The sequence below is a fragment of the Terrapene carolina genome, unplaced genomic scaffold, assembly GCF_002925995.2.
Source record: "Terrapene carolina triunguis isolate 2854851 unplaced genomic scaffold, T_m_triunguis-2.0 Scaffold714, whole genome shotgun sequence".
Classification (NCBI taxonomy): Eukaryota; Metazoa; Chordata; order Testudines; family Emydidae; genus Terrapene; species Terrapene triunguis.
Window position 1 is genome coordinate 11,050,215 of NW_020665065.1, and position 15,628 is coordinate 11,065,842.

Sequence of the window (15,628 nt, forward strand, 5' to 3'; positions counted from 1 at the left end):
ATTTGGATCTGTCTGGTTCGAGGCTGCCTGCCAGCCTTCGCCTCTTTGGTGTCTGCCCGCATCCTGCGACCAAACTTTAGGAAAGATCACTCTGCATCCTCTTTATTATTAATGAAAACCAGGGGCAGTACAAGATTCTTAGCAAGAGTGTTATGGGAGCTGCAAGAGGAAGGTGAAAGGGTGAAGCTGGTGGAAAACTACAGGTGTCTTCTGATTCTACTTGCAGGAGAGGAGCAGACTGAATCTTTGCTTTGCTTTGTTGAATCTTTATGCTCCTGTGCAAAACTGTGTGTTAAGTATCCCATACTCCTCTTCCCACCTTCTCTAGTTGTCTTAGTGCATATTCTGGCTCTGCTACCTCTGGCCCCTGCTCTTAATTCAGCCAAGAAAGCTATGGAATCCCCATTAGTGCCTAATTCTAAGGAAGCCATCCATAAAGACTGACACAGAACACTTTTAGCTATTCCTTCTTCTTGTAAACTCACTTAGTCCCTCCCCCCCATTCAGGAGTTTCCCCCCACTTCTAGAGAACATTGCTCCTTTCTCTTTCCCTCCTCCACTTCCTGAGATTTCTTCTCCTTCTCCAGTTTCAGAAACAGTGATCTGTGAAAGTAGTCACAGCTTGCTCTTATGGGCTAGATTAAGCTAATACTAAGTGCAAACACTTGCCAGGGTCAATGCAGCAGAGATTTGAGGGTCCTCTCCAAGAAAAGAGCAGGTAGCTGATATGACTCTTAATTGCCGGTGTGATTTTGATCCCCTCCTCACTCTCTCTGGAGTTACCCTGAAGTCCCTGTTAAGCTTTAGGAAACAAGAGTTAGCACCACCCTGCCCACCTTTGCCTGAATTAGGTGTTTGGGTGAGATGTATGCAAATCCCCAAAGGCCTCGCCGCGTGCAAGTTCTGACCATGCTTCTCTCTTGGTTTTGGCTATTAGGTCCCCCAGGCTCCAGATGGCGAGACTATGGTGCTTTGGCAATCATTATGGCAGGGATTGCCTTTGGCTTCCACCAGCTCTACAAGGTAAGCGGTGCTTTCCCTATTCCCCTAAGGTGCCTCAGTGCTCTGGAACAACCATGGTAATGCTGCCTATGTCCCAGGCTGGCTCTTGGTTGCGATTAAATCCTTTGTACCACTGCTCTTATCAGTTCTCCTTTGGGTGTATGTGTGGAGCTGTATGGACAGTCTGATGTGGAAATGCAGCAAGTGGTGAGCAGATCTCTTAGACGACTAATAATCATACCTAGTGCTTATCTACTGCTTTGCATCAGCAGATCTCAAAGTGCTTTACAAATGAGGTCAGTATCATTATCCCCATTTTTTACAAATGGGGAAACTGGCATAGGGAGATGAAGTGACTTGCCCAAGGTCACCCAGCAGGCCAGTGTCAGAACCAGGAATAGAACACAGGTGTCCCGAGTCCAGTCCATTGCTCTAACCACTAGATCACATTGCCTCCATGAACTAGAGACGCATCTCCTTTGGCTGGTCAGGAGGTTGAAGGGAAGGTTTTTAACTCCAGCTCTATCAGCTTCCCAGTGGATGTGTATAGCAAGTGTGTAGACATACACACCCACCCTGCATTTGTCTGGCTGGACATATTCTCATTCTCTGTCACTAAAGACCTGTTCCCCAGTTCTGTATGGAGTAACACGATAGAGGCTGTTGAGAGAGAACCCAACGCATTGGTTATATAGCAAGGCATGGGGCAAAGGCCAAGTGACTCCAGCACTAGTGGAGTGCAGCAGCCACTCACTCTGGTACATTACATTTCACTTGCAAAGCCTGTGTGTGTTTGGGAGGTTGGAATGAGATGGAAAGTAACAATTGGCTTATTAAAGATTTTTATAAAAAATGGGCAAATTGGTGTGCTTGGCAATGCCCATGTTTAAAGCTAAATTTATTTTTTAAACCCTCTTGATCCTTTTTATTTTTTCCTTTTATTAATTACCTTGGCCTGGGGAAGGTCAGTATGGGGAGTATGTCCAGGATTGCACAAGGTAGCTCGTTAGATGGCTGTTCAGATTGTCCCCTTGCTCCTGACTCTTTATGTTGAGCAATGATGCTGGCCTTCCTGGTCCATTCAGTACTGTAAAGGCTGGGGGGGAGGAGATGGGGTTGATAAATGCCCAGAGTGACGCTGAGGAAGGAGCTACTGGTCCTTATTGGATTCATAACAGGCTGGCTGGAGGGCCTTATTGCTATTGTAAAATGACAACTACCACAAATGTCAATTTTTTTATTTAAAATTTCTGACACAGTCTCAGTGATGGTGACAATAGACTGCATCCCGCTGCCATTCTCTTTGTGTGCAGATCCCTTCTCCATCCAGACCAGGGTTTGGCAACCTTCGGCATGCAGCCCATCAGGGTAATCCGCTGGCAGGCCACGTGTTGAAGTTTGCCGACCCCGATCCAGACATACAAGACACCTTGGTTATCCAGCAGAGGCCCCTGTTCCCTTATGGGAGCCAAAGATGCCTTGGGTCAGCTCCCCAAGTGCAATTGGTGATTAATTCCTTTGTCAGATGATTCGATTTTTGTGCTTGTGCTAGTGGTCCTTATCTGAAAAATAAAGACACCCTGCCAAGCCATTGGTATGAGTGTTCCAGGAGGTTCAGAACAGAACCTTCTGTTCATTGCACTTTATGATTTAAGAAGCAGCTTGCTTCTCAGAATGGTGGATGGAAGAAAGTGGAGTGACTGTGTGCGTATGAGAGCTGTCTGCGGAGACAGCTAGATCTCTATATAACCAACAGCACTGAGTTCAAGAGGAGGATGTTGCTGTCCCACACCCCTCAGGCCTTTCTCAGAACCGTACCTTTGAATATGTGTCTCTGGAAGCATGTACACCAAAAGCCGGGATACAAGGGAGCCATTAGACATGCTGTTCCCTTGTAATTGAGGCTGTTTCTGCATCCTCGCTAGCCTCCTCTCTCCTTTATCCCTCTTGCCCCAATCATGCTATGTCTGAATGTGCTCTTGTTACACTCCACACTCAGTTCAAGTGTGCTATGTCCCAGAAGGAGTCGCAGTAATTAGGGATGGCTACAGACATGTTAGATCAAGTCCATCCCTTACAAGGGGAGGCTGAGTTTGATTTCATTGCTACTGTGTATGCTGTCAGTGAGCTGCCACCACTCCTCTAGTGTCCTGACACCTCTGTATCAGCACCTCCCTTGCCCCTCCCTTCATGGCTTTCTGCCTCCATTCTTGTTACCTCAGATCCCCTCTACCTTTGCTCCATCTCCTCTGCTCTCTTATTCTCGTTTCCCCAGATCGCTGCTCTTTACCACCACTATCCTGCCTCCCTGTCTCTATACTCTCTGTTATTTCCCCTTCCCTCTACTCTTATGTCCCCCAGCCCCTGCATATCTGTGCTCCCCTCTTCTCCCTGCTCTGCATCTCCTGCCTTGTGGGTATAGCTGGAGTCACATGAGAGGTAAGTGCAGTGGGATTGAAATCCTTCTGGATGTAGGTAGGGAAGCGGCTGTAGGCTGAGAATTTTCCTAAATACAGCCACGGACCTTCCCTCAGCGCCTCAGGAAAAAAGATCACAAAACTCCTACCATCATGTTTTCTTGTGACTTATGTGAATGCCTTCTTCCAGGGGACCCCTCTCCTCACCATCTGTGATTATGGTAGTTTCTGGGATGGGGGTAGAGATGTCTGGCAAGCTCTGAGGTGTTTGGGGTGGGTTAGAAGGAACCCCTTGCATATTCCCGTCTCTTAACAACATCTCCCTGCTCTGTGCAGAAATACCTGCTCCCTCTCATCATGGGAGGCAAAGAAGACAGAAAACAACTTCAGAGGATTGAGGCGAACATTTCCGAGATGAGTGGCAGCGTGACACAGACAGGTAAAGATTAATGACTCCATCAATTCGCCCCTCAAAGCCCTTCTCCCTGCATCCTCCATCTACCCAGGTCCCCCCTCCCCCTTCTCCTCCATCTCCACTTTATGTGGTGACTTCATTTATCTGCTCTGAGAATCTGTTCACATTTGCAAATGAAGCTGCCGTCATTTCGGTTTAATTTGAAATTGCTTGTTTACTGTCGGCGCGGCCTCAATTAATTATGTTTTTACGGAAAGGCTCCCAACCTCAGAATATTAATAAGGGGAATAAAATGACAGCCTTTCGGAGGGCTGTAAAGTTCATTTTTAATTTCTGCTTCTCTGAGGTTTTCAGGGGCTTTTTTTTGGTGGTTTCTCCCCCCGTTGCCTCCAAGAATCCAAAGCAGGGTCAAGAGAGTCTGTAATTACTGTGCCTCCACTGACCCCAGCCACCTTCTCTGTTATTGACTCCATAGGGCGCCTGTTCATTACCCAGTGCCCTAATGATGGCCCAGATTAGCTGTTACCTGTCACGCCAATAAAGTTTTTTTTTTTTTTTTTTTTTATCAACTTGTTTACTGGATGGAAACTCCAGATAAAACCACCAAAGCTGTAGGCAGTTCCCCTCCATCCAGACACAAGTTCCTGTTCCAGTAGAAGTTTTTCAGTGGGAAGATTTCTGCCGAAATCTAGGAGAGGGTGCTAAATGTGTGTCCAGCTGTTGGGAGAAGAGAGAGCATGGCAGGTTTGTTACCGCCATCATGGGGTGAAAGGGCAGGTGGTCTGATGATGGGAGGATGCTAACTGGACCTGCTGGTGGAGGAAGTGATAAAAGAGGCTTGCCTTCTTTTCTCACTACATCCTGGGATTGATCCAGGCACCTGTCTGTTTCCAGACTAGAGATAAACCCCAAGTATCATGTGCCTGTGTGAGGCCCGAGGTAGATAAATGGTACAAACGTATAAATTCAGAGAGATGTACAAATCATAAACTGATATAATTAGAAGGGAGAGGTTTTGGACGGATATACTGTGGGCTATAGACATCTATACAATGGAAAGATAAACTAGAAATACTGGAGGTTAGATGCAGTGCAGGTAGATTACCCAGAGTGCAGATAATTTATATGGATTAGAGCGAGCGGGCGTCTGTAGATAAATTAGATATAGCAGGAATAGAGGCATCTTGTAGCTAGACAGCAGGAAGGACACGTGTGTGTGTATGTGTGTGTGTGTATGTATGTCTCAGTTTAACAGAAACTCTCCTGCTTTTTCATCCCACAGTGACTCAGTTGCAGAAGACTTTAGCCTCCGTCCAGGAACTGCTGATGCAGCAACAGCAGAAAATCCAGGAGCTCACCCAAGAGCTGGCTGCTGCCAAGGTACTCACCTCCGTCTCTTTGCTAGGCCACCCTTCAGAAATTCTCGTGCCCTTTTTAGTGTACATGGCTTCCCTAGCCCATAACTTCATCCTGTCTGGCCAGTTTCTCTATGCAGCCTTGTCTCTCAAGGGTGTTTGTATAGAGCAATGCGTGCTGACTGGATGCCACAGGCTACACATATGTGGCTTCTGAGAAGGCTTTGTTCCATGATGTCATTTGCATCTTTCATGTCCACAATCTCCTCAATTGATCTCAGCTGTGCAACTAGTGTCCCTTGTAGGAGAGCTCATTGTATATCCAGTTGGAACAATAGGGAGCAGGATTGGCCCTCCTGCCAACCCATGGACTGAAGGAGGAAAAAGGTAGAGGTAGATGTTTTGTGTGTATTTTCATCTTGTCTGTCTACATGTCTGTTAACCATTGTATGTATTCTATGCCCATCACCATGGTATCTCAGTGCAAATCAGTCCAACGTAGTCAAACCCAGATCGGTTGAATTATATGACTCAGGGGAATGGGAATACGCTGTGGACTCTTTTGCATTTAAGTCGCTGGTTCCACTCCAGGCCAGGTAATGACTAAAGGTTCCACCACCATCCGATGGCTGTTAGGTGGCCTGCGTGAGTGGTTTTGATGTTCTCAGTACAATAGGTGGCGCCACTACCACATTTGGCACTAACTGGCAGCCTCGTTGGCACTCTCAGTGGGGAGGGCAAGGACAGAACAATCAAAGCACAGGAGCAGTGTGAGCTCTGAACTAGAGGGGCCATCTCTCAGGCTGAGAATGGAGTGCAGTCTCCCTGGCTCATGCAATCCTTGGTGCCTGTGCTGAGACTGCCAACAAGGAGACCAGTTACTGCCAGTAATGGCTGGCGGTTTTGCCATGTGGATACTTGTGAGTTTGGGAATTGGGCTGAGACCCACCCAAATCAGTTCGCATTGTGGCAGCAACAGCGCTTTTCATTGTCCTTGGCCTCCCAGCAGCCACCAGATGTCAGTCATTCCTGAATTGGGCTGGATTTGAACTGGTGACCTAGAGATGAAAGCCTTCCTCCTGTTATCAAAGCCTGGGATCAGTGAGTCCCTCCTTTGACTGTCAACAACCTCTGCAGAATGGGAGCTTTAGCCCTCTGTATAGCGAGATCCCTGAAACAGTTAGGTGTTTGTAGAGTAGTCCTCCATCTACAGCAGTAACAGTCCTTCTTCCCCAGGCTCCAGTCTCTTGTAAACCCTTTGATAGTGTGTAACCGGTGGGCCACCTCTGGCTGTGCAGTGAATATATCTTTCAGTAGGAATCAACTGTAAACCCAGCCATGAAAGTCAATTTATGGTCACATCTATCCACTCCAGTTTTCCTTGGGAACTGTGGCCCATCAATGGCCTGGAGCCAGTCCGGAAATTGGAAAACTGTTTTCAGGTTGTAAGTGTTAAGATTAAGACCACATGTTGGGCTCTCAGAAGGGAAAAGGGCATAGGAGTGTTGGTGGTTTAGAGAGTCTTTAAAAAGTTCTCCCTCCCTTCCCTCCTCTTCTGCACTGAAATGGTAGCACATGCTGTTACGGTATCTCAAGCTCATCTGTACAAAGAAAGACTTGGGCAACCCCACAAACCAAAGAGTAAAAGCTGTGTTTTCTCAGCTGTAATGTAAGTTTTTATATCTGCTTTTCCAACTCCTACCGGCATGCTGTAAAAAATTAAAAAGAGGGGTTTTAAGTAATTAAAAAACCTACATAAAAACTCAAGCCTTAAATTTTCTACAACTGTTTTTTAAAGAGACTAGCTAAAAAGCCCCAGATGTCAGATTTTATTTCTAAATCCTAGGCATCTGGCACCATATGTGTTTTGGAAATTTGAGTCCTGTGCAGGCCGGTGAGTGGAAATCACTCCCTTGTTAATGTGCTGATGTAGCTTTCAAAGTCTTGGAGAGCCAGAACAGTGGCTCCTGGATTCTCGCTGTCGGAGGGCTGGGAGTGTGAATCCCAAGGGAACGCATCTGTGTATATCACTGCAACTACAGACTGAGTCCCTCCCAGCTGGAATCATTGTAGGGAATGTTGGCTGTGAAGGTGCTCATGTCAGTCCAGCCCCAGCTGAAGTCTATGTAAGGAATGAGTAGGAGCATTGGCTGTGGGGGAGCTTACAGTCCCAACTTCTCCCAGTAGGAATTAGTGTGGGGGAGTTTGCAGCTACTCCCAGTCCTGGCTTCTCCCCGGGGGGAATGGATAGGAACACTGGCTGTGGGGATGCTCACAATCACTCCATTCCCAATTCCTGCCAGCAGAAATCATTGTAGATAGTGCTGGCTGTGGGGGAATTCACAGCTACTCCATATAAACCTCCTTCTAGCAGGAGTCACTAAACTCTGGCAAGTCAAGTGCAAAACTATAGTTATTCAGGCCAAAAAAGAAATTGAAGAGCAGTTAGCAAAAAGATACAAAAAGAATTGTTTAAAGTATTTCAGAAGCAGGAAGCCTGCCAAAAAATCAGTGGGGCAACTGGACGATTGAGGTGCTAAAGGAGCACTCAAGAAAGACAAGGCCATTGTGGAGAAGCTAAATGAATTCTTTGCATCAGTCTTCACTGCCGAGGATGTGAGGGAGATTCCCACACCTGAGCCATGCTTTTTAGGTGACAATCTGAGGAACTGTCCCAGATCGAGGTGTCAGTAGAGGAGGTTTTGGAACAAATTGATAAATTGAACAGTAATAAGTCTCCAGGACCAAATGGTATTCACCCACAAGTTTTGAAGGAACTGAAGTATGAAACTGCAGAACTACTAACTGTGGCATGTAACCCATTGCTTAAATCAGCCTCTGTACCAGATGATTGTCAAATAGCTAATATAACACTGATTTTTAAAAAATGCTCCAGAGGCAATCCTGGGAATTACAGGCCAGTAAGCCTAACTTCAGTACCAGGCAAATTGGTTGAAACTATAGTAAAGAACAGAATTATCAGACACACAAATGAACACAGTATATTGGGGAAGAGTCAACATGGCATTTATAAAGGGAAATCATGCCTCACCAATCTATTAAAGGGTGCCAACAAACATACGGACAAGGTGATCCAGTGGATAGAGTGTACTTGGACTTTCATGATGCCTTTGACAAGGTCTCTCACCAAAGGCTCGTAAGCAAAGTAAGCAGTCATTGGATAAGAGGGAATGTCCTCTCATGGATCAGTAACTGGGTTAAAAGTTAGGAAACAAAGAGTAGGAATAAATAGTTTTCACAATGGAGAGAGATAATAGCCAGGTCCCCCAAGGATCTGTACTGGGACAAGTGCTATTCAACATATTCATAAATGATTTGGGAAAAGCAGTAAACAGCGGGGTGGAAAAGTTTGCAGAAGATACTAAATTACTCAAGATAGTTAAGTCCAAAGCTGATTGCAAAAAGTTACAAAGGAATCTCGAAAAACTGGGTGACGGCAACAAAATGGCTGATGAAATTCAACGTTGTATAATGCACACTGGAAAACATAGCCCCAACTATACATACAAAATGATGGGGTCTAAATTAGCTGTTACCACTCAAGACCGAGATCTTGGAGTCATTGTGGATAGTTCTCTGATAACATCCGCTCAGTGTGCCAAATCAGTCAATAAACCTACCAGAATGTTAGGAACCATTAGGAAACAGATAATAAGACAAAATATCATGATGCCACTATATAGAATCTCAGGGTTGGAAGGGACCTCGGGAGATCATCTAGTCCAACCCCCTGCTCAAAGCAGGACCAATCCCCAGACAGAGTTTTGACCCAGATCCCTAAATGGCCCCTTCAAGGATTGCACTCACAACCCTGGGTTTAGCAGGCCAATGCTCAAACCACTGAGCTATCCCTCCCGCATAAATCCATGATATGCCCACACCTTGAATGTTGTATGCAGTTGTGGTCACCCCATCTCCAGAAAGATATATTAGAACTGGAAAATGTGCAACAAAAATAATTAAGGGTATGGAACAGCTTCTATATGAGGAGAGATTAAAAAGACTGGCACTGATCAGCATAGAAAAGAAATGACTCGGGGGCGGGTGGTATAACAGAAGTCTATAAAATCTTGAATGGTGTGGAGAAAGTGAATAAGGAAGTGTTATTTACATAACACACAACACAAGAATCAGGGTTCATCCAATGAAATTAATAGACAGCAGGTTTAAAACAAACGTAAAGAAGTATTTCTTCACACATCGCACAGTCAACCTGTAGAACTCTTTGCCAGAGGATGTTGTGAAGGCCAAAAGTATAAACTGGGTTTAAAAAAGCATTATATAAGTTCATGGAGGATATAAATTCATGGCTGTTAGTTAAGATGGCCAGGGACACAATCACATGCTCTGCTTGTCCCTGACTGCCATAAAATGGGAGTGGACAACAGGGGATGGATCGCTTGATAATTGCCCCATTCTGTTTATTGCTCAGAAGCATCTGACATTGGCCCCTGTTGGAAAACAGGATACTGGGCTAGATGGACCATTGGTCTGACCCAGTATGGCCATTCTTGTATTCACTGGGGGGACTGGATAAGGGGCACTGTCAATGCAGGAGATTATTTCTTTTTCTGAGCGCTCTTCCCTTAGCCGCTTTTACATGTGAAAGCAAAATCAGTCTGGTCATGGGAAGCAGTGATATTGCTTCTAGTCCCATGAATGTATAAAACAAAAACTGCCAAGTTATTATTTGCAGCAAATCTTCCCAAAGCAGGGCCTTGCCCCAGTTTCCATCCAGTCTGACAGACATTACTCTGCAATATTGATGTGGTGCCAGTAGCAGCTGTACCAGAGTTCCGTGAGTGGCTCATCATCTTTACCCACCAAATTGGGCTCTTTGCCGTGAAATATCCAGAGGAGAATGTCTAGTACAGCTGCTTCCTGGAGATAGTCTGGTAGCTCAGGCACAGCTCTAATTGTTCTGATCTAGAGGAGAGTTCTTCGGGCTTTTAAACATCTATTGCTCAGTCCCCCTAGAAACTCCGTGCAGTACAGTCTGGTGGCGTTTTTTTCGGTGATCTAGGAGAGATTGAGTTCGTGCTCTCAGTCCAGTTTCTAGCATGCAGGTACTCAGATTATAATCTGCTCCCTTGACTGAGGGCAATGTCAGGAAAGAGAGAAGGAACTGACTCTACATTACAGTCACGAGGTAACAATTTCAAACCACCTAAATCCCACCAACTTTCAGTGGGACATAGGATCCTAAATCACTCATGTGCTTTTGAAATTTTTACTCAAAATCCCATGCCCTCTTCTCTAGAAGTGGTCTGTCCAGGTCAGGGCTGAGCATGTTGGCAGGCCCATGTGAGGAAGCGTGCATTGCCTCTCACATGTGCTGCATTGGTTCTGTGGCTGGCTGCCCTCCCACGGTTTTCTTACAGACACCTTGCTGTCTGGATCTCTGTTCAGCACCCTAGGAAATACTAGCTTTTCCTTTAAAAAAAAAAAAAAAAGAGAAGAAAACTCCCTTTGGGGTGCTTTAGCAAAGGCCAGGCTTGGTGCATTGATCCTAGTCTGCGCAAAGTGTGTTGGAAGTGAATTAACCCTTCCCAAGAACGGAAGAAAAATCTTTGACTCCTCCTAGCATCAGAGCAAAGTTTTCCTAGGGGGCTGCCAATAGGACAGTTGGCCTGTTTTGAGAGCCACTCAGGTACATAGCTCACATTGCAGAAATCCCTCTACCCAGCATCGAGAGATTTTAAATGCCAGAACCCAGGCACAGTGGCCCATTGCTGAAGACTCTGGGGGTGGAGAGGGAGGGTAGCGAGGGAGAACAGCTCTGAGTTATCTCCAAATCCACTCTCTCACCATTGCCTCTTCCATTTGTGTCCTAGGCCACCACTTCCACCAACTGGATCCTGGAGTCACAGAATATCAATGAATTGAAATCTGAGATCTACTCATTAAAAGGGCTCCTTCTAAACCGGTATGGAGGGGTGCGTTAGCGGGATAGCACTGCGAGAAGGGGCGACACTCCTTGGGATTCCCTCAGGAAGGAGGAGGGCATTATCCGGAGGAGCTAGAACTAACCTTGCCCCTCTGTCAATGCTCTTTAATAATATTACTTTGCACTTCACTGTTGCCTTCTATCCAAGGGTCTCAGAGCACTTTACAAACATGCATTAAACCTCACGGTGCCCCTGGGAGATGGGTAACTTTTATTGTTTCCATTTGGGATAGAGATTGACTGACACATAGTGAGTGAGTGGCAGAGACAGGAATGGGGCTCACATCTCTGAATTAACCACAAGATCACCCTCTTCCCTAAAGCATCTCTTATAGTCATTGGCTCTTAGTTCTTCCCACCCGGCCTTGTCTATTTGCCCAAGTGTAACAAAGTCTGCCCATTATCACTGCTCTATGACATAGGTGGGGTCAAAGACCCATTGAAGATGAGACCAAACAGCTGCTGGATGTAAGCAGGTGCACTAAATGGATGCAGAGGCCTGGAATTTGGGTTGGGTTTGATTTTCTTTTAAGCTGCACCTGAGGGACCTTGCCCCACTCCAGTGGGAATCACAGTCGAAAGCTTTGGGGAATTGGGGTCATGTCATGTCACTCTCTGGCTGAAGTGACAGGTCCTGTCTCCATCCATTTGGGTCACACTAGCCTCGTTTTAGGAGCAAGGGCACTGGCTATTGAAGCCCCTCCATGAGGGTGGGGGTTGGGGGAGAAGTGTGTCACTCAGAGATGTTTGGGCAGAGCTCACAAGCCTGGCCGCCCTTCGGCATGGCTTTCTGTCTCAGGCCAGATGAACAGCACAACTCACAGGGCTGCTTATCCCTTCGCCTTTCCAGTGAGGAGGGTTCTGCCCGGGTTCATGTATTTGGCCCGGATGGTCCCTGCTCCCTGATGCTGATGGGTGGGCAGCAAGGGGATAGTGCTCCCTGGGGTGGGCGAGGGGACAGCTGTCATTAAGGGAAATTCATTGTTTTCATGCAGCCGGGGGTTAAGTGCTTTTGGAAAATAAAAATTAAAAAAAAAAAAAAAAAAAAGGCATATCTCCCTGCAGTGAGCAGGCGGCGGCAACACTGGAGCCAAGAAAGTCTCCAAATTGAATTTCTTGATAGCATTTATGATCCCGGTGAATAATGCAGGCATTAGCTTGTTTGCACTCGGACGAGATGGAGGCTAGAACGGCAGAGCTCCTCCAAGGCCACTGGCAGAGGGAGGGAGGTGAGTGCAGTTGTTTTTAGGTCTGCCGAAGAAAATTAAATCTGTTGCTTTGGCCTCATTTGAACGCTCGCTGCAGAAAGGCAGCTGGCCTCCCTGGGTCTCTTCTGGAGCAATCCTTGGCACAAACCAGCTTAACACACACAGCGTGTGAACCCTTCCCCACACTCACTTCCTTTTTAAGGGCCTGATCCCATAACCCTATGCATGCTGAATTCCCGCTCTCGTCCGTGGGAGCTGGGGCTGCATGAGGAATACAGGATTGGGTCCTAGTGAGTCCCTTTCTGGGTGACGGATGTGTTTCCGAAGGCACCGGGTGGAGCATGCCCCCCCCCCTCCCCACCGCCTTCTTCCCTCTTCCCCCATGTGGTTACTTGGGCTGCCACAAGGGACAGTTGGGTCAGCTCCTCAGCTGGTGTAAATTGGTATAACTCCATGGAAGTCAGTGGAGCTAAACTGCTGTACAATTGCAGAGGCTTTAGCCCAGATGGGTACAATGCACACTGGGCCCCGGAAGGGCAGCTTGGACTTCAGTGAGCTAGTGCGTGTGTGAGCGCACACGTGCATGGGGGAGACTGTGGGGAACCAGCTGCCGTTTCACTGCGGCTCAGACACAGGCTGGGGTTGAAGCTCCTGACTCCTCACACGGATGGGAATGATCTTCCCCAAGCTGCGATGGTTGTGGAGGGACAATGAAACCTCCCTGTCTGTCCAGAGGCAGCACTCTCTAGTGGCTACAGCTTGGGTGGGGGACTCAGAGTCAGGACCCCTAAGCTCTAGTCCCAGCTCCCTCTATGAAGTTGGCCAACTCTCAGTCTCTCACCGCTTCAGTTTGCCCAGCTCTGAACAGGGATGGTATTTCCTTCTCATGCACGGGCTCAATTCCTGGATGCTTGTAAAGTGCTTTGACGTCCTGGCACAAGAGGGGAAGGAGCCTCGTTACTATTCATTTATTACAGAGGAGACTTGAGATCCCGGTCCCACCTTCTGTGACTCCCTGAGCATGTCGTGCGTCCGGGAGGCTGATCCCTTCTCTCTGATGATTCTCCCTTGCAGTGCTTGTAATAAAAGCTCCTTTTTCTCCTTTCCCTCCCCCAAAGGAGGCAGTTCCCTCCCTCCCCTTCGGCTCCCAAGATCCCATCCTGGCAAATCCCGGTGAAGCCTTCCTCGCCCTCCAACCCTGTTGCTACTAACCACAACAGCAGCAGTGACATCTCACCCGTCAGCAACGAGTCCACCTCCTCGTCACCTGTGAAGGAGAACCACAGCCCAGAGGGGGCAACGGTCAGCTGCCACCTGCTGGGTACGGAGGAGGAGGGCGAGGTGGTGATGGACGTCAAGGGCCAGGTGCGAATGGAAGTGCAGGGCGAGGAGGAGAAGAGGGAGGACAAAGGGAATGAGGATGAGGAGGAAGAGGACGATGAGGATGATGATGTCAGCCATGTGGACGAAGAGGAGTGCCTGGATGTCCAGACCGAGGACCGACGAGGAGGGGATGGGCAGATTAATGAGCAGGTGGAGAAGCTACGGAGACCGGAAGGGGCCAGCAATGAGAATGAGATTGACTAGGGTGAATGGGCTTCTTTCCATCCCACCCTGCATCTGTCCAGCCTTCCCCCACCCCCTGGTGCTTCTCTCATTTGGTGGAGAGAACTCTCCCCTCGGCCCTGCTCCCCCCCGCCAGTGATTTGCCCATGATTCACCTCGAGTAGCGTCATGATCCTCCAGTGAGCAAGGCGGGTCCTGTGTCACCCCAGGGCCAAGCAGCTCTGCAGTGGCTTCTTTTCCCTCTCCGCCCCAGCACGACCGCAGGAATCTGAGCTGGGGGTCGCTGCCTGGGCTAGAAGAGCACTCACCTGACCATGCACCACAGCTAGAGAAACAAGTTCCCTTGTGTCCAGCGTCCTTCCTGAACCAGCCGGCCCCTTCGCTCCTCGCTGCTTCCTAGAGATCTTCCATCTGATGGCCTGCCCCAGCCCCTTCTCATCCCCAATCCTTTAACTGCATCTCAGCCTGAAACCACTTCTGCCCAACCTCTGAAATGTCCCATCAGGTTTTAGTTCTGAAATCAGATGGTGTGCCATCCCCAAACTGGCCACCCCCAGGCTGTTTCTGTCTCTGAGATCCCTGTCAGATCTGCCTCCCAGTCCAGCCATCCCCTTCCCCAAACCTCGTGCCAGGCCCAGTTACTGAAACCATCCAGCCTTTGAGAAACCCTGAAGTTCTTGTGGGGTCCAAAGAACAGTACTCCTACCCCCCCCCCCGCTCTCCCCTCCACACCCCTGCAGCCTCTTGCTAGAGGCCAGACCCATGCCTCATGATCATAGTAATGCACATGAGAACAGGCAGCCTCATTACTAATTACCCTCAGGTGAAAGGCCTTCTCCTGTTAGTATGAGTCTCACCTGGATCGCCCACTTCAATTCGTTGCTGCTGTCCCATGCAGAGAAGGGGAGCTCATGTCCGTGTCTGACGTCTTCCGTTCTATTTACTGCCCAGCCTGAATGGATCAGGTGTCTTGGCTGCTGGCATAGTTGATTAGTTCTGAATCTCTGCAATAGTTCTTAGCCCATCTTCCTCACTAAATGAGGAGAAAGCCCACCAGAAACAGTCAGTCGAGACTTGTGTCGGAGCAAAGTACACGTACCCACCTCAGCAAGGTGTGGAGAGCACTTCCAGAGCAGAGATGCACCCCTCCTCCTCCCCACCTACCCCACCTCAGCCTTCTTTGCCCTACAGGGGCTAAAAACAAAAACAAACCAACAAGTTCTGAAACCTCTTGTTTGCAGCATTGTGTTCTCAACTGGTAAAATGGTGGTGTCTGATTCTCATTCACTGCATAAGAGCCTCTTAGTAGAGCAATTCCTGTAACATCTGAGTCTCACTGTCGTCCTCACCAAGCAAACGTGCTCGTCCGTGTGATCATGTATAGATTTCAAATATAAAATACGATTGTATATACTTGTAATAAATATGAGTTACCACTATTTAACACCAGGCTGCCAGGATTGCTGCTGCTGCTGCTCTTGTTTTCTGCGGGCTGGGGAGGGAAGTGAAAGGGAGGGCAGGCTCCAGAAATGGAGCCCCAATAAAAACATTTTTGAAAGATAATTGGAAAAAACATTTAAGGTTGGTTTTGTGTTCAGCTGCTCCAGTGCCCTTCTCTCCCAGCAGGAGCTACTGCCGGGAACAGTATAAGTAGGTCTGGCTGTGCCAGAACTCGAAACTACCCTAGTCTAAGCTTC

The 15,628-nt window shown here is 47.8% G+C and overlaps 1 protein-coding gene across 2 annotated transcripts in view; it reads left to right on the forward strand.

The window, feature by feature from the left end:
* PEX14 (peroxisomal biogenesis factor 14) overlaps positions 1-15,408 on the forward strand; it is a 98,105-nt gene extending 82,697 nt beyond the window's left edge. The window contains exons 5-10 of one of the 2 annotated variants that reach the window (XR_002908718.3): positions 938-1,023; positions 3,756-3,858; positions 5,117-5,214; positions 11,045-11,136; positions 13,484-14,019; positions 14,132-15,408. Coding sequence is in view for 1 of the 2 variants with exons in the window: in XM_024210617.3 (XP_024066385.1) it covers positions 938-1,023; positions 3,756-3,858; positions 5,117-5,214; positions 11,045-11,136; positions 13,484-13,952 (848 nt within the window). In the remaining variant the exon portion in view is untranslated. Of the gene's footprint in view, positions 1-937; positions 1,024-3,755; positions 3,859-5,116; positions 5,215-11,044; positions 11,137-13,483 lie in introns of both variants that reach the window. The other variant, XM_024210617.3, reaches the window with a different exon arrangement.
* The last annotated feature ends 220 nt before the right edge of the window (positions 15,409-15,628 follow it).